General features: G+C 45.9%; 3 protein-coding genes and 1 long non-coding RNA gene across 5 annotated transcripts in view; 2 read left to right on the top strand and 2 right to left on the bottom strand.

The window, feature by feature from the left end:
* Positions 1-2,841, bottom strand: part of TOB2 (transducer of ERBB2, 2) — a 10,200-nt gene extending 7,359 nt beyond the window's left edge. Inside the window, exons 1-2 of one of the 2 annotated variants that reach the window (XM_024737510.1) lie at positions 2,284-2,841; positions 1,720-2,111 (exon numbers count right to left, since the gene is read on the bottom strand). The gene's annotated coding sequence lies outside the window, so the exon portion shown is untranslated. Of the gene's footprint in view, positions 1-1,715; positions 2,188-2,283 lie in introns of those variants that run through there. The other variant, XM_024737511.1, reaches the window with a different exon arrangement.
* A 492-nt stretch (positions 2,842-3,333) lies between these two features.
* On the top strand, positions 3,334-11,908 carry LOC112394574 (uncharacterized). Its single transcript, XR_003002178.1, has 4 exons — positions 3,334-3,464; positions 3,838-3,896; positions 3,999-4,145; positions 11,688-11,908. It is a non-coding gene; the product is annotated as an uncharacterized LOC112394574 (long non-coding RNA).
* On the bottom strand, positions 8,838-17,965 carry PHF5A (PHD finger protein 5A). The gene is made up of 4 exons (XM_024737360.1): positions 17,612-17,965; positions 17,159-17,182; positions 16,492-16,658; positions 8,838-9,585 (listed from the first exon to the last, which is right to left on the bottom strand). Exons 1-4 carry the CDS (start codon positions 17,661-17,663, stop codon positions 9,496-9,498), a joined length of 333 nt encoding a protein of 110 aa, XP_024593128.1. The 5' UTR covers positions 17,664-17,965; the 3' UTR covers positions 8,838-9,495.
* A 189-nt stretch (positions 17,966-18,154) lies between these two features.
* ACO2 (aconitase 2) overlaps positions 18,155-25,460 on the top strand; it is a 51,964-nt gene continuing 44,658 nt past the window's right edge. The window contains exon 1 of the mRNA XM_024737428.1: positions 18,155-18,222. Coding sequence (XP_024593196.1) covers positions 18,187-18,222 — 36 coding nt within the window. The 5' untranslated portion in view covers positions 18,155-18,186. The remainder of the gene's footprint in view (positions 18,223-25,460) is intronic.

Raw genomic sequence — 25,460 nt, 5'->3', positions numbered from 1 at the left:
GCCTAATACATTTTATATAAATTCTACCCATAAGGCCTACTCCCCGTATTGTGTCGCCCACCATATCCATGTCTCGGTTTCCCGAAAAACTGAACTTTTCTTTCTTCTTCTCTCTTCACTGCCTCGCAAGACAGTTGAATTAACAGCTTCTAATGAGTTTTTTCTGGGTGAAGGCGGTAGGCCGGGATAGATAGGAGTCACATCCCTCCCCCTCCCCAAACCTCTGCCACTTAATCTGTATTCCTTGGGCTGGGTGGTTTCCCTTTGGAGTTGCTGTAGGGACGGCGGATTCAAAGAGAAAGAGCCTTTTCACTTAACGCCCAGCGGGCTCCGCTGTAGCACCTCACAACCAGGAATGGAACGGCAGGAATAAACCCAGTTCTCCCGTCCTCTCGGCCAAAGAAATTCCCAGTTTTAAGCTGCGGGGAGGCGCCGGGCGGACAATCAGAAGGCCCGACGCCAGCAGGGCCCAAGCCTCACCCCTCTTCTAATCCAAGCCCGAGTAACCAGACCCGGCTAGGTAATGGGAAAGAGTTCCCGGGCAGGGAAGAAAAAACTGTACATCTGACATTTTCTAATACTTAAAAATTGTTTATGAGTCTCCTTCCACTGCAAGGCCTGCTCTATTGACCAGACTTACCAGATCCTCGGCAAAGCTCCCCTGCAGGGTGTTAAACCTCCCTAATCCTTCCTCCCACACAAGCTTCTCTCCCCCTCCGCTTAAGAGGGGGATGGGGGCAGGCACCCAAGAACGCAATAGGGATGTTTTTCTTTGGTTAAATCAAAGATGAGGGACCCACTCCCAGGGTAGGGTGGGCAGGAAGAAGAAAAGAAAGGTTAGATACTGAGCAGACACCAGGGACCCCCCTCGGCTAGCCCACGAGTTGACGCCTACTGTGTGGGGTTCTGGTTCCTCTAGGGGGTGGGAAAGGCCTGCCAGCTGCCCCTCCTCTCTCTGTTCCCTCCTCCTCCCCCTCCCTTTCTGGTCAAGGGCACAGTCCATCCTCTGGACAGGAGCTTAGGAGTAAGGCTCTTCCTCCCAGGCACCTCACCAGGGTCAACCTGAATCCACTCACTGATACTGCTGTAAGGGTACTTTTTTCCGCCCAGTTTTCCCTTAAAACACTAACGTGGATAAAGAGCTAAAGCCAAATGGTAAATTCTGGCTCGGCGGCCAGAGGACAGTCACCACTGACCTGTCCAAAAGGGGGGTGTCCACCCTCCATCCCTCAGGCTCCACAGGGCCAAAAATAAGCCCTATTAATTATTACCACCCTCCTTCCCCGCACACGGGAAAAGCAGAAAAACAAGGCCTGGATCCCCTTCCTTCTTCTGATTTTATTTAATGGTGGTGGGAGTTATGTTTTCGCGGGGAACGAGGAAAATCTAGCGACTCTCTAGGATATGAAGAACGGAGGGAAAAGGGAGGAAATGCACCGCACCCAGGAGGTGGCCACACTTGGAACAGGGGAAGAAAGGGGCTCTGGGATACCCCAGGATGAGAGCAAACGTGAGGGAAAGAAGAGCACGGGGAAAAGGTGGGGTCCAGTGAGGAGGCGGAAGGGGAACGGAAAATGTTAGCCAGGTGTAAAGGGGGGGCGACAGCAACGTGGAGAGTCCACCAAAGCGGAGAGCGGGAGTGGGGCGGGGGTAGGGGAAGGCGTCGGGCCTGTTGGGTCTCGGGGGGGCCCCCCGCCCGCACGCCCCCCACTCACTCACTCGGGTCTCCGCGGCGGCGGGGCGGTGTGCCGGCCGCGGGGCGGCTTCTTCCTCCAGGGTGGTCCTGGGCGCGGGGCGTAGGTTGCTCTCCCTTCCCGGGAGCCGATGTGTCCTTTTCTTCGTTGAGGATGGGGGAGCGAGTGAGGGGTGTATGGGCTATGATTTCAATAATAATTCTTTCAGCTTTTTGGAGGTCGGGCTCAGCGGCGGGGGACAGAGGGCGGGCGGGCCGGCCAGCGGCGACGGCGCGAGGATGGAGGACCGGAGGGTTGCTCGTGTCGCGGGGCGGAAGACGGTCCCGGCTGTGGCCGGCGGACGGTCTTGCCCTTCTGGTCCCGCGTCGCCCAAGCCACTCGGCTCTCCCCGCCGACGACCCGCTTCTTCCCGCGCCCCTGTCCGAAGTGAGCAAAGTCAATGAAAAGTTTCACCCTTAGCAACCCTGCGCACGGATCCGGCTTCCCCACCCCTGCGTGATGCGTCCCTCCGCCCTGCAGGGGCGGGGCCGAGTGCCGGGCCGGGACTACTTCCCAGCCGGCTGAGTGGAAATCTGTAAGGGTTTCAGACCTATATCAACGCGGCTTAGCCCGAATATTCCGAGCTCCTGGTGCTTCGTCGGGGGACGCGTAACGTCGAGGGAAGGGCGAGGGGGAAACCTGGGCCCGGACAGAGCGGGAGGAAGAGGGGGCGAGGAGAGGCCGAACGGCCAGGAAAAGGAGCTGAGCGACACATTAACCTTCCGCTTGCCGCCTCTGGCGCCCGTTAACCTCGCGGCGCGGACAGGGCCAGCGCCGGTTCCGCTCAGGCGCGCGAGTTGTCCCCTGCCCGCTCCGGGCGGGGCTCAGCTCCTCTGCGGACGCACCCGTAGTTTCTCCCAGGTTGGCGACCCTAAGGGGCACCAGAGCCACATGTCTTCTAGTAACAGGCCCTGCCCGTGCCAGAGGCGCCGCGCTTGCGCACCCGACGGTCCCTCGGGCGGCTGACCCAGGTTCGCCGAACCCGGCACCCTCGCGCGCTCGGCACCCCCGGCCCGGACTATGGCCACGTGGGCCACTCGGCTACTTTGTGCGGGTCGCGGAGTTGGGGATAGGGAGGCCTGTGCCCAGTGAGGTCATAGGCGGACTGGACTGCCAGGTAGTAAAGCCCGGGGCCGCTGGGAGCTTGCGCCTTAAGTCTTCCCATCCCTTCTTCAGTCGCCCATTCCCCAACTCTCCCCACCCCCGGTCTTTATTTTCATTCCAGACAGTTCCAGCCCAACAGCCGCCAAACCCACGTGGGATGGCGAGATGCGAAAGTTTCCAGCTACGAACGGTTTGCAGGTTTTTTTTTTTTCTTGATCACTTTTTTTGGCAGGGGCAGAGAGCAACGGTAGCGTGCGGGTTTAAGTGCGCTTTCTTTCCTGTAGAGAAACGCTGGACTGGAGGGCAAACTCCAAGGGGACAGAAAAGGGGAGGGAACCTGAGCGCGAGAGCTCCCATCCCCCACACTCTGAGCGCTTCAGCCCCTGAGGCACCTCAAGGGACTACTTGCTTGTGCGTCAGCGAGTTCCAGAGCGTCACACACACGCCTCCTCCGCCTAGCCCCACTCCGCCCCTCCCCTTCTTTTTCCTCCTTCACCTCGTTCCCCTCCCCTTCCCTTCTCCTCCCCTCCCCTCCCCTCCCCTCCCCTCGCGTCGCGAGTTCCAACCGGGCAGCGAGACCCGGCCGACTCAGGGTGCCAGAGTACTGGAGAGCTAAAAATATAACCGGTACGTTAGCAACAGCCTTCCCATTGGTGGGGAAGAGGGAGCGGCAGCATCTGATTGGGTGTTCGATCCAACCTCTAGGAAGGGGAAGTGGGGGCCGAGAGCCAAGGAGCCTGGCCCTCGGGGAGAGTACGTCTGCGCATTGGGGCATTGCAAGGGATGCTGGTATTTGTAGTCATTTAGTAGAGGCAGCTGTGGAAATAGGTGGGTTTGAATCCCAGTTCCAACACCAACTGTTTTATCTTGATTTAATGGCAACAGATCTCTTTACATCATCAAACCTGTTTTCTCATCCTTAAAATGGAGGTCTTGCGGGGATTAAATATGATACTGTATGTAAAGCCTGTCTCAAATAGGTACTATTCTTAATTTAAAGGTCACCGTTCTGGCCAAATTGCATCCTACTGGGAAACCTTACAAGACAGGATGAGAAAGGTGAGAGTGAGTTGAAACGAATTCTCCTAGGGTATCACAGGAAGGAGGGATGGAGTCCATATAAGTAGATAAAGGGTATACATTTCCTACCGTTCACTGCAGGCTGTGGGAGAGCGGAGTGAATCCCTGGAAGGAAGGTGTTGAATTTTTGCGCGTTCCTATATTTATTCGAATCTCCCCTGCAGTGCTGAAAACACACCAGCCTTGAGGAATATCACTGAAACAAAACTGAGAAATCCAGCTTCCTTGGTAAATGGGATCCCTGGGTAAAGGGTTAGCATATAAATAGGAAAAAATAAAATAGAGGGGAAAAAGGCAATCACCATTCTTAACTGCTGATGTCTCCATTTATCATTGTGAGGAGGACGTTTTTTCTCTCCCCAACGTGTGATTTCATCTTGCCAGGGCTTAATTGTGAGCTGAATTCCTACTCAAGCATTCCAGAGTCCCCTCCCATTTGGAATAATCATACGTTGACAGGCATACGCTTTGTTATCAAAATGGTGAGCTTCAGGAGTAAGCGTGTGCTTCGGGAGAGGGTGGAGGCAGCTCCCCTGTCTGAGAGTAAGCAAGTTATGCCAGATGTTTTGTTGTGACAAGTCAGGCTAGTCATAATTAGCCCCAGTTAACTCTCAGGGGTGAGTCACACTCTCATATACACATGTTGGGGTGAGAAATTTTGTAATTTCTTTTAAGTTATCCAAGAAAATAGTTCCTCAGTTTGATTCTTCAGATCCACTCCTCCAACTGGGCAGGAGCAAAGACAGCCACAACAGAAATTAGCTTTGGAAAAGAGTGATTGGATGAATGCCAAGGGCAAATGATTTGCTATGTACTGACCTGATGTGAGTGAATTCTAGTAAACAAGGTAAGTGAACAAACCTGTCTTTGGCTAAGACACTAAAACTACCGTGTTCAAAGAAAGTATCATTGTAGCCTTGGTGGTGGCAGAGAGGCCACTTGGGGATAGAGTTGATAAGGAACTGAATAACTGGGAAAAGATGGGAACTGGAGTCCTTTTTTTTTTAAGGCAGGAAAATTCCAACCAAGGCAAAGAATCTTTCACCTTTATGTCCTTGCTTCAAACTATAAAGAGCTACAGGTCAAAATATAGTGACATACAATCTCTTGGAAATTTAGTCAGTTGAATTTGATTCCCCGGGAAGTTAATTTTCTTAATTTAGAAGCTGCTAATTGGCAGGCCAAGGTCCATATCTGGTGGATGTATTGCCTTGGCATATACTGACACATTAAAATTTCAAAAATGAGTTGACAGGGACTTCCCTTGTGGTCCAGTGGTTAAGACTTCACCTTTCAATGCAGGGTGTGTGTGTTCCGTCCCTGGTGGGGGAGCTAAGATCCCACAAGGCTCGGGGCCAAAAAACCAAAACATAAAAAAAAAACCAGAAGCAATATTGTAACAAGTTCAATAAAGACTTTAAAAATGGTACCCATCCAAAAAAAAAAAAAAAAAAAAAAGAATTGACAACACTTAAAAATTGGGAGATTGCACAAAAGTATCTTAATTTGCCACTTGTCCTGAATTCAAAAGATCTGTTAACACTGGGTATTTAGGCTGGCAATTGTCTGGACTTGAACAGCAACTGTCTTCTTTAGACAGGGCCTGTGCTCTCTGGTTCCAAGGTCCCTACCACTCCCTATTGTCCCACAGACACTGAGGCCCAGTGCCACATACTGTGATCATCATGCCTTTTTTTTTTTCTTGGCGGCAACGCTTGGCATGCAGGATCTTAGTTCCCTAACCAGGGGTGGAACCCGTGACCCCTGCAATGGAAGGGCAGAGTCTTAACCACTGGGCCACCAGGGAAATCCCACCCCTCCCTTCTAATCACTTATATTACTCACCCAGACTCCTGAATTTGTGACCCATTTTTCTAATAAGTGTTTTTTTTTTTTAGAGCAGAATAAATTGAAAATACTGTACACACAGTAAATGTTTCATGAAATTTTTCTGTTATACATATGTACTAGGCATGAGAGATTGTTGTGGGGTATGGTGCATCTGGAAGCATTCATGAGATGTTAGGAGCTTAGAAGGAAAAGGTACAGACTTGGCTGGATGATGCAACGGTGGTGGAGTGGTATTTCAAACAAAGGAAATAGAGAGCCAAGAAGATGGGCTGTGTGTGAGGAATCCCCTTCAGCTGCCTAATCAACAGCAGAGAATGAATAGAGGAAAACCTGAGGGGTAGGGAAGAGAGGGAACCATATGGAGGATCTTCAGTGCTAGAACTTAAATGTTTATCTATGAAGTAAAGGCTCACTGTAAAAGAGCTACCACTTATGATGTAAAGCCTTCCCAGTAAGGGTCAGGCACTTACGAGGTCACATTTAATTCTTACAACCCAAAGAGGGAGGCATTAATATCCTTATTTAATAGATGAGAAAAAAAAAAAAGCACCGAAAACCTCACTAAAGGTCCATAGCAGATTAGAATTCAAATACAGGACCGAAAATAAAGCCCACACATTTCTCTTTATACTTTTTTTTTTTTTGAGCAAGAGCACATGAAAAGTGCAATGTTTAAAGGAGATTAAATTACCATATGTGTACAGAGTATATCTGAGAAGCTGGAAGACACCCATCCTTTTTAGATCCTAGAAATGAATGTATCAAACCCTGAATACTTAATAGTAATAATCATAAACCCAAGAAATGGAACCACTTTCTTAGACTATGATGAGTTCAGTTATTTCAACTAGACCTGTGTAGGTAGTGCTTATTTCAACAATGGAGAAAAGCAGTAATTTTTAAGCCCATTCTGATTTTTTGTGGCCATACACAGTTGGCTGAGATCATTCTAATTCTTTTCACAGAACTATATACTATTCGAGGTTAAAATTCAGCTTGTAAGCAATGTTTTCCCAATAAAGAATTCAGTATTATCATTCTAATTTTTAAAACTGAAAAGGACTTATTCTAAAGTCCAAGGTAGACGATAACTAAGGATTTGAACTTGAATGCTGTTTAAGAAGTTTTCAACTTATTCGTTGTATTGTATCATTCTCTTGGCCTCAGAGAGCAAACAAATGGAGAATGGGATTATAAAATTAGGTGACAGAGGAACAGAGTTCAGCAGAATTCACCAGACTGAGGTTGAACTTGTCCTGTTGTTGATCAGTGTGGAAATCCTACTGGGCATTAAATTTTAAGCTCCCTTGCAAGAACTTTTAGAGGCATACACACTAAGACTCACAGAGCACAGTTAAGGTGGTGTTTTGCTGAAAGTAAGGAGTAGCTTTTCAAACATCTGGAGATGCAAGATGTTATGTAGACCAAGGTGGTTAATAAACAAATGTTTCTTTTGGCGGGGGGACCACACCATGCGGCATGTGGGATCTTAGTTCAACCACCAGGGATTGAACCTGTGCCCCCTGCATTGGAAGCACAGAGTGTGAACCACTGCCAGGGAAGTCCCAATAAACAAATTCTAGAAACTGATTTGTTTAGCAAAACAAAACATTTTGACTTATATTACACATTAAAACTAAAGTTACTATAGAATCAAATGACAGATTCTAGTTATAATCTGAAAATTATCTGGTTTCTGCAACTCATGTTATATACCATAACCCTCACCTGATGCTTTAGAACTGCTCAGAGCTCCCCAAACATATCACCCCATTCAAACTGTTTCCCCCACACAAATATCTTTATCTGCAGACCCTACCCGCTTTGCCTGTAGGTTCCAACATGGCCTTCAAAGCCCAGTTTATTATCTGGTTTCTATGACTTCAGTTATTCATTCAATACTGAGAACCTGCTACCTGCTGGGCAGAACAGACTTGCCTCCTGCCACCATGGAACACAGCCTAGTAGATGACAGTCAATATTACCAAATGCTATAGACAAAATGCTTATGGTGCTATGTGGGAGTATAACAAGAGGAACTTAGATTGGGGGTTAGATGAGGCATCTTTTAGGAAATACTTAGCTAAGGTCTGAAGGATGAGTAGGAGTTAGCTGAGCAGAAGGGAAGCAGAGCTTTAGAGGTAAAAAACAGGTAAAAAGCACTGCGGCAGGAGGGAAAACGGCAGTTTGAGGAACTGAAAGGAGCCCTCGTGGCAGCCCTATGGCTGTGGCCTTCCCCTAGCCTTCCCGAAGTACCCCATGCGAGGCCCAGAACCCTTCCTTTGTGTGTCCCCTGTGTTACACCGAGCTATTTCTGGCAAGCTCAATTATTAAATTCCTTAAAGGCAGAGATTATCTTAATTCTATTTTGGACACTCAATACATTACAAATAACCAAGTTTTATTGATCCAAGATAAAACCCTGATAGGAAGTCAGAAGGCTCTCATCTCAACTTGGACCTGCCACTGAGTTGCAGTGTAACACTGGGCCAGGCCCCTGGAATCTGCAGGACGCACAACCTTTTTCAAATTCATGGTGTCAAAGACCTTCTTGACTGGAAGTCTCCAATTATGAATGTGGCTCCTCAGGTTAACCTGATTATTGCCTCTAGCAGACAAAAAGTACAGGTAGTTGAGTTAGGGTAAAGGATGCGTCTGAATTTGAATTTACTTAAACCAACCTCCCATATCCTTTTTTTTTTTCTGGTGGGGGGCTGCAATGAGAGGCGTGTGGGATCTTAGTTCCCTGACCAGGGACTGAACCCATGCCCCCTGCATTGGAAGTGCGTAGTCTTAACCACTGCACCACCGGGGAAATCCCTCCCCTCATATCCTGAATGTGAGTATATATGCACTTTGTGAAACAAATCAACCAAGTTCAGTTCTCCTAACTCATTCGAGTACATTTTGTCTCATTCCCTTCACCATTACTGGAAGCCATCTCTTCAGTTCAAAATTCAAGTTGGACAGGAAGGGGAAACAGCAAAGTTTCTAAAAATAACTTTGGTTTACCTATCATAAAAGGCATGGGTGGTTTTGAATTCCAGTAGTAATAAGAGAACAAGGTGCTTAATGAATCCCAGTACCTTTATTTTGAATCACAAATTCCTGGGTGACTAAAATTCCTAGAGTTAAAATTAAATTGGGAAGGGGCTGACTACCAGAAAATAAACACCTACTTTATGAATACAATAGCAACAGAAAGGGTTTCCAAGTTTTAGAAGAAAAATAACATGAAGCAGCACCACCTGGTGGGTGTTACAAGATGAAATGCCCACATTGACTGTTCTGAGAGCCCCCATCGCACTGCAGATGTTTCATCAAGGACAGCTGCCGTCAGAGCTGCTGCAAGGCCATGCTTCTCACTGCAGCTAGCCTCACAGTCAGCTCCTCAAACAGAAGACTGAAATAATATATCATTCCTGTTTTAGAAGCTTTTGGTGTACAGAACTTCTCGATGTGGATTAACACAGCCTTGCTTCTTGAATTTAAGGAATGCCATGAACCAATCTATTAATTTGTCTGTGGTACAGTCTGCCAGAGTGCTCTGCGAAGAATCTTTTTTTCCATTCCTACCATGGCTGGGTGAGAGGAGAGGAAAGGGTGGAAAGGGGCCAGTGTACTAATAGACAATTCAGGTGACGCTCTGTGCTCCACTTCCTTTCTGTAGGCATTTCTTTTGGCAGCTGCAGCAGCTTGATGGGGGGAGGAAGAGGCAGCCCACCAATCACCTCTTCTTGAAGCCATATTTTTTGCGTTCATAGAAGAGATCTGTCTTAGAGCTCCCCAAATTGACAATCTTTGGGCAACCATCTCTCTGGAAAACAGAACAGATAAGTTGTTAAAAGTCTCTGAGCTTGAACTGAGAGGGATTTAAGATAAATATAACTTTTGGATTAATGGTTTAGCCATTCATCTTACCAGTTTAGTTATCCTATTTGATCAATCAAGTATTTACTAAACACCTAGAATGTGCCCAGGGTCTGTCCACCGTTTATCCAGTGGCCTGCACTTATAATGTTGGATTCTTAGCCCACTTCTGTTACTAATATGATATAGTGGAGGTAGAATCTAAAACTCTTTAAGGTGTTCAAAGGATTTTCTCCAAGTGAGAGGTAAGAAATGGTAATAATCATCTACAGATCAAGCTTCCTAGCTCTCTTTCACTATCCCAAGAAAGGAGAAAATACCAAGGGAAAAAAAACTAAAGACTTTAGGAAATAGTACCTTACATTTCAAATATCGTAAGAGAATACTGAGTTTGGTGTGTCCGTATCAATTCACTTAACCGGACACATGGTCTTGGGGGAAAAGTGCTCCTGTGCCAGAGACAGCTGTTGACGGCTCATACTCTGATGTGTAGTGACACCCTCCCCTGGCCGTTTTGTGAGCTTGAGTGGTTTCAGTGAAGCCCTTGGGAAGCTGTGTTTTGCAGGAATGATGACTCCATCAGTTGACTGGGGATGATGGGAGGAAAACTGGGGGAATTGCTACTGGAAGAAACCTTCTTAGATCTCAGGGTTTTATTAAACACCCATGTCAAAGGCAGCTGTTTCCTGTGACACTGGGCTATAGAATGAATGAATGAATCAAGTCCTTAGGCATCTCTAATGCCTAATTTCTAATTCAGCTGATTTCTCTTTTTGGGGACTGATATCAACACTGTACAAAAATCTCTGAAACCACACAAAGCCAACACTAACATTTCATTATTTTCTAGAAAACATGTACCATGTATTACACTGAGAACTACCATCTGTGGAGTTTGGTGTGCTAAGCAAGCCAGGTTGTGGGCCCGGCCCCACCAATGGCTTGCTGGGGGAACTCAAGTAAGCCACGTAATCTGTACTCAAAGTCCTGGTACAAACGTGGGAAGAGCTGCCTCTCCTGGCCCCAGGTAGCCTGCTATTAAACACGACAGTGCTTTAAGCCCTTTAGGGATGCTTTGAAATTTTATGGTATTATGATAGCCTGTTCAGGCTTACTCTGCCTCACTGACTTGTGTGACTGTGGGCAAACCACTTCTGTCTGGATTTGTATCCAGCTATAAGATGACTGGATCAGGTCAATGTATATGAACTGTATTTATAGGGCCCTAGAGAGTCCTGAGAGGTGCCAGGTGACAGTAGGACTCACCCCCCAATCTGTGCAGCTGTGTTCTCACTCATATTAAGATTGTAGGGACTTCCCTGGTGCAGTGGTTAAGAATCCACCTGCCAATGCAGGGGACGTGGGGTTCAAGCCCTGGTCCAGGAAGATCCCACATACCTCAGAGCAACTAAGCCCATGCACCACAACTACTGAGCCCGTGCACCTAGAGCCTGTGCTCTGCAACGGGAAGCCACTGCAATGAGAAGCCTGCGCACCGCAACAAAGAGTAGCCCCTGCTCACCACAACTAGAGAAAGCCCACGCTCAGCAACGAAGACCCAATGCAGCCAAAACAGACAAACAAACAAAAGAGGTTGTAGGCTCCGGAGATAGGTCACCTGAATTTTGAGAAGTTATGAACCTCCTTGTGTCTCTTTTTAGTCACATATTAAATGGTAGAACCCACCTTACAGAATTAAGAATCAATATACTTAGAACAATGCCTAGCATATAGCCAGACCTTAATAACTTATAAGAAATTGCCAAAAATAAATATCAGCAATTTCATGACGGTTCAACCTAACACAAATACACACGCACACGCGGCTTCTGTGTAAGATACTTTTTGAAGATGGGACTCTGCATGTTAAAAAGTTGAAAAAAAAATCGGAAAACCAACGCATTGGATTATTAGCTCTTTGGCTTTTATGGCATTTTCTCTCACTGACTTATAAGTTTCCTGTTTTCTTGCCTAAACTCCTGTTTTTTATTTTCTACACATCTCCCGTGGGTCTCGTGGTTGTTCCCAAATTCCACTAATGTTGTGAAGAGGTGAGGATGTGTGCATCGGAACTGGCTGGCTTTTGTGAATATGCCTGTGAATGGAAAGCATGAAAAGGAAGATGGAAGGACTGTTAAGAAACCTCAAGGGCTTCCGTGGTGGTGCTGTGGTTAAGAATCTGCCTGCCAATGCAAGGGACACAGGTTCGTGCCCTGGTCCGGGAAGATCCCACATGCCGCAGAGCAACTAAGCCTGTGCACCACAACTACTGAGCCCACATGCCACAACTACTGAAGCCCGCATGCCTACAGCCCGTGCTCTGCAACAAGAGAAGCCACCGCAATGAGAAGCCCACCTGCCGCAACGAAGAGTAGCCCCCGCTGGCCGCAACTAGAGAAAGCCTGCACGCAGTGATGAAGACCCAACGCAGCCAAAAATAAATTTATTTTTAAAAAACCAATGCTAATCACGTACCAAAATATAACATACAACGGGGAAATATGTACAGAACCAAAGGCAATTAAAAAATTTTGAGATCAGAAAAACATGATTACAGAAAATGCGTCCACATCTCCATTTCTTACAATTGGTAGCAAAGAATTATGAACAGCAGGCAAGACCTGCCTTATTAACAGAAACTAGAAGATGAAACTTCGTTCATTCTTTCAGCAACTGTTCAATGAATACCTACAATGTAAAAACCAGACTGTACACTGGTTTGAGACCTTAACAAGAGTATCATGTTTTCTATTTGAAACTTTAATTTTAAAAGCTTTTAAGCTTTCAGTAAATGTATCCATAAGGTAACAGGGATTATTATTCAATGCTTCCTTTTGGTGGAGATTTCCCCATAGCCACACACAGCATGTTAGTAGCAAAGCCAAGACCTGAACCTGGGCTCTCTACCTCCCAGTCTGGCGTTTTTTCTAACAGGGCTTCCCAGTGGCAAGAACCAAAACTTTCCCGTGGTTTTGGAAGCTGTAGAGCATGGTAAACTTGTGAATTAGCTTTGAAAAGTATCAAATAACTTTTGCATATATTTGACTGCTCCGCTGTTTACTTAAATGGGAAGAAGAGAATGGTAGAAATAGCAAGAGAGGGAGGGGCACATCCTTACCCACCCTGAGAAGACCAAGACCGTGAGGCGGTCAGACTAAGTGCTCTGAGTCAGACCGTGCACCCTCAGTGGGGATGAAAACATCTTCGCTATTATAGTGGTTTGCGATCTGAAGTTTGTTCTTACCCAACAAAATCTTACTCCTTAGCATTCAGTTCCTCTTTTTGTGGAGAAAATGTAATTAATTAATTAATCAATCAATTTTTAGGCCATGCCGCGAAGCATGCAGGATCTTAGTTCTCCAATCAGGGATCAAACCCGTGTCCCCTACAGTGGAAGCCTAGAGTCCTAACCACTGGACTGCCAGGGAATTCCCAAGAAAATTTAATTTAAATTAGATTTTAACTTTTCTCCTTTGGGGGGACAATAATGGGGGAAAAAAGGGTTGAGAAACTGAGTTAGATAGACCTGGGTTCTAATCCCATATCTGCCATTTATTAGTCATGTGACCTTGGGCTAAGATGCTTAACACCTTTAAGCCATTCGTTTCCTCATCTGTATCATACAGAACTTTTGGAAAAGAATGTCCAGCACAGTACCTGGTACATAGCAAGTGCTCCAAAGATATTAGCTACTATTTTTCTTGTCTTCTTGTTGGGAGAGTTAAAGAAAATGGTTAAGTAAAAGGCATAAAAGAGTCAAGGGCGAAGGGAGATCAATATGATGCCACACATAAGAAACTACAAATTGGGACTTCCCTGGTGGGAAGACTTCCCTGGCACAGACTCCGGACGTGCAGGCTCAGCTGCCATGGCTCTCGGGCCCAGCCACTCTGCGGCATGTGGGATTTTCCCAGACCGGGGCACGAACCCGTGTCCCCTGCATCGGCACGCGGACTCTCAACCACTGCGCCACCAGGGAAGCCCCTGAGTATTCTTGAAGCTTTGAAAAACTATGGAGAACACCCAACTTAGTTTACTCGACTAATTCCCTTATAAATTATGGAAGTTGCAGGAAGAGAACAATAACAGGGGCTGCTTTGGTTGCAATAAGATTTCTGCATAGGAAAGTCTTAGGTACTTAATCTACATGATGATCTGTAAGGCTGAGAGGCTGGATCATATCACTGGACTGTTTTGTGTTCGTTGGAAACTACTGCTGAGTAAATGTGAGCTAGATACCATCTCAGATATCCTCAGAACATTCCTGTACACGTGAAGTAGAGGAAGTGGTGACATCTAGAATAATTCTCAGGGATAGAATGAGGCACAAGGATCCAGAGAGATCAGGTCACATACCGCATGCAGAGGAATCAGACAGCAATTAACACTTATTAAGCACTCTCTGGTTGCCAAGCATAAGCCAGATGCGGACTCTAGGTACAACAAAACAAAACAAAACAAAACCTCTAGCTACAACCACGGAAAGGTTCAAGAAAATGTTGTCCTTAATGGACTCTTTAGCTAGTTTTAGCTAGTTTAAGAATTGTTTGTACTTTCTCTTCACTGATATTGTCTCACCGTGGTATATAGGCTATAAATAATTACCAAACACCTACTATATACCAGACACTCTGTAGGGGGAACCCTATGCATGATTTACAGAGGTAGCAACAAAAATGTGGACCATACTTACAGTACATGCCAGGGAGTACACCAAGAACTAGGGAAAAGGGGAGACAAATACACAAACCAAGGTCCTTTCTATAAAGGGAGTGGATCAGATCAAGCAGGATATGATTTGACAGTCAAAGGTAAATGCAAATCACAGTTTAGGACAAGAGGATGTTCAAATCACCACGTGAAATTATGTTTCGGGTACTTTATCTATGACCTTTCTCATCTCCCTAAATAACAGAAGAATTAATGATGTTAAGAAAGTTTTACCTGGTCTGATATATCCCACTTATTAGAGATAGACAGGATCCAAATGTAAAGGTTGCTGAGGTGGCTGAATTGCTTCTCCTCAACACAGGCACATCCCATCAAAAGGACTTATGAAAGGGGACTTCCCTGGTGGCGCAGTGGTTAAGAATCCACCTGCCAATGCAGGGGACACAGGTTCGAGCCCAGGTCCGGGAAGATCCCACATGCCGCGGAGCAACTAAGCCCGTGTGCCACAACTACTGAAGCCTGCGCACCTAGAGCCCGTGCTCCGCAACAAGAGAAGCCACTGTGATGAGAAGCCCGCGCACTGCAGTGAAGAGTAGCCCCTGCTTGCCGCAACTAGAGAAAGCCTGCATGCAGCAACAAAGACCCAATGCAGCCAAAACTAAATAAATAATACATTGGGTTAAAGAAAGAAAAAAGGACTTATGAAAGGACACCACTAGGTTTAGTCAGATAGATTGGACTTGCCACTTATCAGCTGGGTGAGAGGCTGTAAATGGAGATAATAATAATCCCTATTTAACAAAGCTACTGTGAAGAATAAGAGAGATAGCGTGTGTATGTGTGTGTGTCTGTGTGTATGTATGTGTATATATATATATATAAAACTACCTACTCTTTGCATAAGGAAATATTAAGAATTATTTATCTTTTGGGAATTCCGTGGTGGTCCAGTGGTTAGGACTGTGTGCTTCCATTGTAGGGGGCCTGGGTTTCATCCCTGGTCCAGGAACTAAGATTCCACAGCCAGTCCAAAAAAAAAAAAAAAAAAATTCTTATTTTTAAAGATTTTATTTATTTATCTATCTATTTATTTATTTGGTTGCATTGGGTCTTAGTTGCCGCACGCGGGATCTTTGTTGCCATCTGCTGGATCTTCATTGGGGCATGCAGCATCTTTTAGTTGCAGGCTCTTAATTGCAGCATGCAAACGCTTAGTTGTGGCAAGTAGGACCTAGTTCCCTGAGCAGGGATCAAACCTGGGTCCCCTGCATTAGGAGAGCAGAGTCTTAGCCACTGGACCACCAGGGAAGTCCCAGGAATTATTTATTTTTTGCCTTACGCCTTATCCTAGATTAGGTAAGCAGATACCTTATACTAGCCTATTGGTAATGTATCACAATTCCTTTTATTGTGTCATAAGAAGAATAAAAGCTGATTCATGGGTTTCCCACCCCTCTCCCCAAGAAGCCTACTTTTGGTATAGACCTACATCCTTCTACCCTGGCATCTGGCTCAAGAAGTTGAATAACTAGCCACTGCCACCACACAATGTCAAGGGGCAAAAATGTCATAAGAAGAATTGCAATCAATTCTGCAAAATCAAACCAAAAGCATTCTCTAGCCACTTACAGCTGAAATCAACTTGAATTGTCCCAAGTTCAGAAGTCACCACATCCACCCAAATAGTCCTTAATGATAGTTAAGAGAATTACTGAGTGGCTATTACACACCATGCACTGTGCTAGGACTTAAAAATGTAAGATATTGGGAATTCTCTGGTGGCCTAGTGGTTAGGATTCTGGGCTTTCACTGCCGTGGCCTGGGTCCAATCCCTGGTTGGGGAACTAAGATCCCACAAGCCAGGGGGAGCAGCCAAAAAAAAAGATATTATTTCTGAATAAAAATAATGAGAGAAAAAAAAATAACGAGAGAGAGAGACATCACAGGAAGAGAGGGCTTTCCAAATTGCTAGTGCTGACAAACATTTGCTTCTCTTGCATTTTTGTCCTTGATGCAAAATAAGTGCGTTTTGTTGGACTACATCCAGTTTGGCTCACAGACCTTGAAGAAATTATAACCTAGATGACTAGATGAACATAGTCATCTACAGGCCATAGGAGTGGATGGCAAAGTGTTACTAAATACAAGGAAGGATCAGATGAAAAGCTTAGTATATACTCACATCTTTCTCCTGGATGGTGCACTCCTTACAATAATAGGCATCCGAAACCCCAGGCCCTCCACAGATCACACAGCGTCCCTGGTAAGAGCCATAGTTACATTCATCACATATGCGCACCAGGGTGCAGGGACGCACATAGGAGTCACAGATCACACACTTGCCATCACCTGTGAGGAAAAGAGAATGAAGTTATGCCCACTTGCAAGTACTTCAAGTCCTTTGCCCTCCTCCTGTTAATGGGGAAATACACTGGTCTTCTGATGGTGACTTTAGGGCCTGCTGCTTTGGCATCACAAAACTTGGCTTACCTAGTGTCCAGCTCAATCTCCACAACACACAGGAAAAGTCAATCAACTAATGGGTAAAGAGCTTAGAATAGCACCTGGTAGATAAGTCTGTATGATTAACTGGCAGAACGCTGTGTGTGTTGGGGACGGGGTCATGCTACTTCTGGTCCACAGCTAGAGATTTTTCTCAAATTAGTGTCTAAAATGTGCAAGTTGGAGTGGGGTGGTGGCCTTTAGTTGCAGCCTGGCATTGTGTTAACATGCTTCCAGTCACATCTACTCAAAGCCCTCTTAGTGGCACCGTTGGAAATGCCCGTTGGCTGGCTCCACAGAAACTGAGTGGGACGGGTGGGCTGTCTGGGGAGGCGTGTTCCACTCACATTTTTCACACAGTCTTCCAATGGCTGCAAGATGAAAGACGGTAAAGAGTACAATTAGGATTAAGGTTTTGACGAAGAGGGGACAAACATCCTCGAGCTTGAGGTGGGGACAGGAGCAGGGACTGCAGTGATCCCTGAGGAAGTCTTTCCATCTTATCCTCATAAACTTCAATCCGAACCAAATCCACACCCTCCCGAAGTCCCTCTCAGGTCCTGGGCAAACTGAGAGTTTCTCCGGACCCCATCCCGGCAGCCCGCCTCCGGCTCCCAACACGCACGCCCCGCCCTCTTTTCATCAGAGACCATAAACCCACGCGCTCCTACACTACCGACCGTGAGGCGGGAAACGTGGCACCCCCGAGGCAAGACCCTAAGGAAGTGATGGGAACCCCGGACTCCTCAGGTTCTAATACTATCCCCACCGAGACAGTCGGGGGCAGGAGGCCGTCTCACCAACACCAGCCTGCTTGCGGCAAAAGATCAAGTCCGGGTGATGCTTAGCCATAGCTCCCTCTATGCCACCGGAAACTTAGAGAGCTTCCGGCCGACCTTTAACCTCCATTGTTCCTGCCTCCTGGTCGCCGTGATTGGTTCTCTAGGCTTCCATCAGCGTTTACAATCTTCCCCGGTCGTTCTCGCGCGATCACATTTCAAAGACAAGTTTCCGTCCTAACTGGGGAGTCAGGTCCTGGCAGGTGCATGAAAGTCATCAAAAAAAAACCAAAAACCTTTCGAGATCTGAATGGAAGATACAAATTGAAAAGTGCAAAGATGAAGCTTGCACTTCGATAAGACATCCTTGTTCCCGGTATTTATTTCCGCAAGTGCTTTTATGCAGCTCTGTCCTCTCCCCTGTAGGTTCCTCACACGGGAGCTCCGCCCAAGGCGCTCGCAGGACTCGGCGCCTCTGGCGAGGCCCAGCCTTCACTGTGTTGCGTTTCTATTCAGGCCACGCCCCCTGCCCGAAGGCTTTAAGTACGCCGTGTGCACGTCATTTTCAAGCGACCTCATCTTTGTCAGTGCACAAAATGGCGCCTTACAGCCTGCTGGTGACCCGGCTGCAGGTGAGAGCGAACTGAGGGCCCTCTGGGTTCACGGGGGCGGGGTGCTTCCTCCTGTGCTTGCGGCTGTGGGCGAGGCAAGGCGAGGCGGGCCCGACGTCCGCCCGGCTTTTCGTGTACCTGTCCCTGCCTTGGGCCCTTCGCCCGAGGTCAAGGCGTCCCCGGCTCAGTCAGCTCTCCCAGCCTTGTCTCCGCCCCGCTGGAAGCGTGGGTCTCAGAAGCGGCGGCCAGGTGAAGAGTGGAGGCACCTCTTTTGAGGGCCGCACTTTCTCCCTTGTAGGGTTTCTTTTTCTTTTTCTTTTGCTGTTCCTCAAGGTCAGGACAAGGTGACTGGGGGGCGCGGTGGTTGTTGAGCCCGCTAGGTCCAGAGCCCGAAGGCCTCACTTCTCATCTCTCAGCAGCAGACCCTTGCTAGCCAGGTGCATCCGTGGTTGCCAAACCTGAAGTTTGGAGGAAAAAAACTATTACCTATTCCATCTTGTGGGGATCCTGCGGAACATATAGCCAGGAGTTCGTCCGTGCCCAGACGTAGTAATTAGTAACGATAACTGTAGTCTCTCACCTTTGCACAAGATTGCAAGACTTAATTCCTCATCATGTCATTTGGTTCATATAATCATTTCGTGAGATGACTGTTCTCATTTGATAGATGATGAAACTGCTAGAAAGTAGGTAAAAGTTCCTGCTCTCTCTGAGTGTTACCCAAGTGCTGTGGCCTGAGCATCTGCCCTACTATCCCTATGTTCTTGTTCATGTCAGCCTGCCCTCAGAACTTTCTGAGCCCGAGTGTGATCCTGGAGCTGACATTTGTGTTTGTGAGAGTACCAGAATGGAGTATTTTGAGTTCATAATTAGTTGCTTTTCAGTTACTAGATGGGAGGGTAAAAGACTCAACAATTTGACCTTGACTGTCCTGTTATGAACCATCTAGAAAATTGACTGTGACTGCCAGATGTTTTTTCACTCCTAACTTGACAATACTAGGAAGGTGTTATACTCAGATTCAATGTCAGGCATGTATTTCATTAATAAAAATAAAATGAGCAAGCATTTATAGATATTCTCTGACAGCCTTTTACATTTAACTTTGTGGTTCTACTTTGGATCAAGTAGCACAACTCTGATTACAGAATTGAAAAAGAAGTTTTGTACTGTACTCTCAAAAAGTATTGTGTTACCAGAAGTTTTTTTTTTTAAGTCACATTGCTTAAATTTAAACCATATGGTTGGGGCTTCCCTGGTGGCGCTGTGGTTGAGAGTCCACCTGCTGATGCAGGGGACACGAGTTCGTGCCCCAGTCCGGGAAGATCCCACATGCTGTGGAGTGGCTAGGCCTGTGAGCCATGACCACTGAGCCTGTGTGTCTGGAGCCTGTGCTCCACAACGGGAGAGGCCACAACAGTGAGAGGACCGCGTACAGAAAAAAATAAATAAATAAAATAAACCATATGGTTTAAAGCGAAATCATCATTTATTTTATGATCTCTAAATTCTGGGCAAAAAAAGGGATTTGCTAATTATCTCTTTAGATCTTTTGATTCTCCAGGTTAACAAAGTGGAAATAGTGTTTCTTTCTGATCCTCCTGACCCATGATGTAGTGAAGTTAGGCGAGATTATTTGATAAGATAAATTATTACAGATTTATTGAACTTGGAAGAGAAGACTGATATCACAAAGGATCTTGGAATGCATGAGTGTTAGACCTGTGTAGGAAGAGATCTGGACTATAGTTTCTATTCTACCCAGTGCAAGTGACCTTGAACTTGAGAACTGAATCCCAGTTTCCTCATCTGTCAGTTGGGGATTATGTTCATTGACAAACATTTATTGAGTTTTTGGTGGCCGGCTTCCATTCATATTGTTATGATGATTGTTATAAAGTGATGAGAAAGTAGAATATAATCATTTATGATCATCATGTTGTCCACCTTCCTCTTTTACAGATAGACAATCCAAGACCTTGAGAACCTGGGTCTCCTTATTTGTTCATTTAGCTAAGATGAATGAACAGCATTATACCACACTGTCTCCTAATAGCCAGGCTGTCTTAAGTAACGGCCAGCTACCACTATGCTCTGAAAACCTTGTAAATTTACCTCTTTTGTGTTCAGCTACATTTGAGAAGTGATGGTACTACTTTAGTTGTCGTGTCTACAGAACCCGGTCTATGCATTCAATTTATTACTACCTTATTCACCACATATTTACTGAGTATCCACTGCTTCCTCTGGATACAGTGAAGCAAAAAAAGCAGACAATTTTTGTTCTCGTGAAACGTCAGTATATTCTAATGTATTCTACTGCAGAGGACCTTGGAGATCTTTCTCAGCTAAAGTATTTTGGGCAGAAGACCAAAGGTCTTGGTTGGACCTTGGCTGGACCAAAGGTGAAGGTAGATGATAGAATGATGGCAATTACTACTACCACTAAGAGTAGCTAACATTTACCTTAGTGTGCCGGTAGTCTCACATGATCCTGTGAGAGATGGCAGATTTATTAGCCCTGTCTTATAGATGAAGAAACAGGATTAGAGCAGAAACATAGTGTAATGGCTAAGAGCATGGATTCTGGCATCACACTATCTTATTTGAATGGTGACTGATACTCACTTGCTGTGACTTTGGGCAAGTTACTTCACCTCTCTATGCCTGTTTCTTTACCTGTAAGATACAGATAATAGTATGTCTGACTTATCTAATAATCATAGTTGCAAAATATTTAGAACCCTGCTGGCATTTAGTAAGTGCTATATAATTGTTTGTTAATTAAATTAAAGTAGACTTGTCTAGGGCCTTATCACTAGTTGTTAGTGGATGTGATTTGAATCTGCTCCTTTCTGACTCCCAAGGCTGAGGTCCCAGCACCTGCACTATAGTACTGCTTCCCTTTGGCATCAAGACTCAGCCTGTCAACCAGGGTACCATTAATGGTCCATAACCAGAAAACAGTGCTCTTTAAAGTGTTCTATTGTTTGATAGTACCTGCTACCAGGTAGGAAGATAGAAACAGTGAAGAAAATGGAGGTGAAAATTTTGAAAAGCCACATTTACTCTCTGGTTTTTTAAATTTTGTGTAAATGACCACGGATGGTAAATAAAAATGGTTGGGCACTTCCAGATACATTTTAGATTTTGGTTTTGCTTTGAGATACTGGGATGCTGAGTTCTCATCCTGTGACCTTGGGGAAGTCACGTAACCTCTTGCATGTAAATCTGAAACAGCAGTTAACTACAAAGAAGTCTGACACATTTGCAGAAGTTATAAGTGCCTGTATAAAGTGCCATGTTTAAAAAAAAAATCTTGCTTTGAATTGGGAAACAGGTCATCCCTATTCACTGTGGTACCTTCTCAGGTGTCCTATAGTCAGCTGTTGATTTGAACTGAATGAATGAATGAATGATTGAATGGATGAGTAAACAAACTTCCAATCTTAAATTTGGGCAGAGGAAGAGGGGAGCACACCATTGCCTTTTTTAAAAATTAATTTATTTATTTTCGGCTGTGGTGGGTCTTTGTTGCTGCGCGCAGGCTTTCTCTAGTTGTGGTGAGCGGGGGCCACTCTTCATCGCGGTGCGCGGGCCTCTCACTGTCGCGGCCTCTCTTGCTGCGGAGCTCTAGGCACGCAGGCTTCAGTAGTTGTGGCACGTGGTGCACGGGTTCTAGAGCACAGGCTCAGTAGTTGTGGCACGTGGCACACGGGCTTAGTTGGTCTGCGGCATGTAGGAACTTCCCGGACCAGGGCACGAACCCATGTCCCCTGTGTCGGCAGGTGGACTCTCAACCACTGCGCCACCAGGGAAGCCCCCACCATTGCCTTTTGAACCAGCTGTTCCTAAAATGTTTATTGAAAGCTTGCTATGTGCCTAGCACTGTTCTACACACTGAGAGTGTAATAATGAACAGGAGTAGTGGAGCTTGTAGTGTAGTTCTGGGGAGACAAAATAAACAAGTAGACAAGAAAATTGTAGTTATGAAGTGGAACAAGGAAGATAAAACAGAATAGTGTGGTAGAGAGAATAGACGTGAGGATGTGGCATGGCTTTAACTGGAGTGGTTGGAGAAGGCCTCTCAGAAGAGGTGACATAAAATGATAAGAAGGCGGCCCTTCAGCATTATGGGAGGGGAGACTTGATGTAGAAGGAGCAGTATGTGCAAAGCACCTGAGTTGGGTCTGAGGGTAAGAAGTAAGTCCAGTGTGGCTGAGGTGATGAGAGGAAGGTCTGAGCAAGAGGTAGGAGCCAGGATCATGTCGGCTCTGGTAAGGAAATTGGGTTTTACTCCAAGTGTAATGAAAATCCACTGGAAGGTTTTAAACTGTGAAGTGACAGGATCTGATTTATGATTGAGAAGAATCATTCAGGCTGCTGCGTGGATGATGAACCACTGAGGGACGAAGGACCACAGAGGGACGAAAGAGGACGCAGGGAGACCAGTGGGGCCTGTTGGAATTATCCAAGGAGTGTTGAAGGTGTCTGGGACTAGGGTTCTGGTAGTGAAGATATTTTGGAGGCAGATGGGTTGGATGTGGAGTGTGAGGGACAGGGAACAGTTAAGGATGACTTTTAGGTTTGGGGTCTGAGTAACCGATGGATGGGTGAACTCGAATTCAGTAGTCATGTGTTTGCATAGTACTTGCAAAACTTAGTCAGGAGCCGAAGTTCCTTTATAAATTCAATAAGTATCTGTATTTCACAGGTGAGGAAGCTGGATGGGGTCAAGTGTCTTGCCACAGGGTCCCTCACTTGAGTATGAGCTTCATGTCTGAAGTGAGCCCTGTTCATCTTGGGCATTATTCTGCTACCTGGTGTCTCCAAGAGGGTCATCTGGGAAGTATTTAGAATGAGGATTGGGGCTTGAGCCGTCTGTCTTCATTGGCTCAGTGTTCTTTGACACACCTTATTTTCCCAGCAGGTGGTTTGGAAGGCAGTGGTAGGCTCTGGGCTTCTCAGCGTAAAGGAGGGGAGGGACTGCAGGGAGGCTGCTTTGTGGGACAGGAAGGACTTGGATGAAGTTTGTCAAAAGGTACAGTCTTCTGGTTATAAGATAATTAAGTATTAGGGATGTAATGTACAACATGATACATATAATTAACACTGCTGTATGTTATATATGAAAATTGTTAAGAGAGTAAATCCTAAGGGTTCGCATCACAAGGAAAACAATATTTTTCTATTTATTTGATTTTGTATCTATATGAGATGATGGATGTTCACTAAACTTATTGTGGTAATTATTTCATGATGTAAGTGAAATCTTTATGCTGTACACTTTAAAACTTATACAGCTATGTCAATTATATCTCAATAAAACCGGGAGAAAAAAATTTTTAATAAAAATAAACCAAAAAAAAAAAGGCAGCACATAGAATATCAGGAACCTTAGGAGACTTCGTCTACCACATACTTACCACGTGGCTTCGAGCAAGGTCTCTACCCTCTGTGGCTCTCAGGTTACACATCTGCAAAATGGGGCAATTCATAGCTACCCTCCAATTAAGAAGGGTCCTGAAGGCCTAATAATATTTTGAAAGTTCTTTTTTAAAAATATTTATTTTATTTTTTTTTTATTTTGGCTGCCCCGGGTCTTAGTTGTGGCACGTGGGATCTTTAGTTGCGGCATGTGGGCTTCTTAGTTGCGGCATGCAGGCTTCTTAGTTGCGCATGCATTCTGGATCTAGTTCCCCCACCAGGGATCAAACTCGGGCCCCCTGCATTGGGAGTGTGGAGTCTTACCCACTGGACCACCAGGGAAGTCCCTGGAAAGTTCTTTGAACTCTAATACACTATAAAAATTTGTGAATAGTTTATAATGTTATTTTAAGAATAGGCCTTTTCTAATACTGAGACAAAGGACAGACTTTTTCCTTAGATTGTTCCAGAATGAACCTGTAGAAGCCTTTCTTTATTTAGGGGATCCTAAAAGGCATGGAGAATGATTTTCTTGGGTTCATTCTGAAAAGCTTGGGCCAAAGGAAAGGGCACCAGCTTTGCTGTGTGGCCCTGGGCAAAATAGTTACGTTCCAGAGCCTCAGTATCTTCACCTGTAAAATAGACACAGTATCTTCTGCCTCTGAGTATTAAATAGGACTGTGTATACTTGGGGGAAATCTGATGCAGGGTATGGGCACTTGGTGAAAGTTAGTCTGTGTCTTCAGTCCTGGAGATGGTCTACAGCCTCCCTTGCCACAGCATTATCCTCAAGACTGGTTCTTGGGATTTCCCTGGCAGTCCAGTGGTTAAGACTCGGCGCTTTCACTGCTGTGGGCCCAGGTTCGATCCCTGGTCAGGGAACTAAGATCCTGCAGGCCGTGAAGTGCAGCCAAAAAATAAATAAATAAAAAATAAAAAAGACTGGCTCTGGGAAAATTGCTTGCTCCTCCCGTGCTGTCCATGGATATCGGGTATGTAGTAGTTGTGCAGGAGAATCTTTTGGGTACTGTCCTAAGAGAGTTGGGAGAAGAGGCACAAATGAATCCACTGGCTTCCTGTTTTCTGATTCTCTAAGTTGAAGGGCAGCATTGAGAAGATGTGCTTTAGAATTACGTTTGCATTATCACCATGAAGCTCCTCGGGGAATTTAGGCCCAGTTAGGAGGATTTCTGCATTCACCCTGCAGAGGGCGAGGCAGTTTCCAGGTGGGAGCTTCGATCCTGTGGCCAGTTGTGGGGGTCTGCAGAGAGGCCTCGGGGATTCCTGTAACTGCCACACTTCAGTGCTTCGTAGCTGGGCTCCTTCACCTTCGGCTGGACGTGTGTGCTGTTACTGTTTTGTTGTTGCTGCTCACTGAGAGCTGCAGAGCTGATTTAAGACAAGGGCCTGACTATAATACACTGGGCTGAAGCAAGAAGGGGAGGGGGCGAGCTGGGTGGAGCTAAATTCAGGCCAGACCATCCAGGAACTTGCATGTGTAGTGGCATGTTTAGTCTGCCTCGCGGCACCGTTGGCATTAGAGATACTGATAATGAGCTGTCAGCCCCGCTGTGCCAGTCACTGAACTAGGTCTTGGACAAACACTGCTTCACTTGATCTTCACAAGAACCCTAAGATGTGGGTGTCATTAGCCTGTTGTCACCATGATGAAATAGACCCCCACTGGTTAAACGGCTTGCCCGAGGTCACAACCAGCATGCAGCGGAGCCAGAGTTTGAATGCAGGTTTGTTTGAGTGCAGAACTCAGGCTTTTTACCACTCAAGCTGTTCCCCCAGAGAACTCCCCTGGGCATGGAGAGTAGAAACTAGAT

This window comes from Neophocaena asiaeorientalis, unplaced genomic scaffold, assembly GCF_003031525.2.
Source record: "Neophocaena asiaeorientalis asiaeorientalis breed wild unplaced genomic scaffold, Neophocaena_asiaeorientalis_V1.1 scaffold242, whole genome shotgun sequence".
NCBI classification, from domain to species: Eukaryota; Metazoa; Chordata; class Mammalia; order Artiodactyla; family Phocoenidae; genus Neophocaena; species Neophocaena asiaeorientalis.
Note: the sequence above shows the minus strand (reverse complement) of the source record. Positions and strands in the feature narration are given on the sequence as shown.

Excerpts from the sequence above, each read along its gene's own strand:
- PHF5A (XM_024737360.1), bottom strand. The coding sequence starts at position 17,663 with ATGGCTAAGCATCACCCGGACTTGATCTTTTGCCGCAAGCAGGCTGGT. Across the intron at positions 17,183-17,611 it reads CCGCAAGCAGGCTGGTGTTG|CCATTGGAAGACTGTGTGAA; the intron begins GTGAGACGGCCT and ends TTCATCTTGCAG. Across the intron at positions 16,659-17,158 it reads TGGAAGACTGTGTGAAAAAT|GTGATGGCAAGTGTGTGATC; the intron begins GTGAGTGGAACA and ends TTTTCCTCACAG.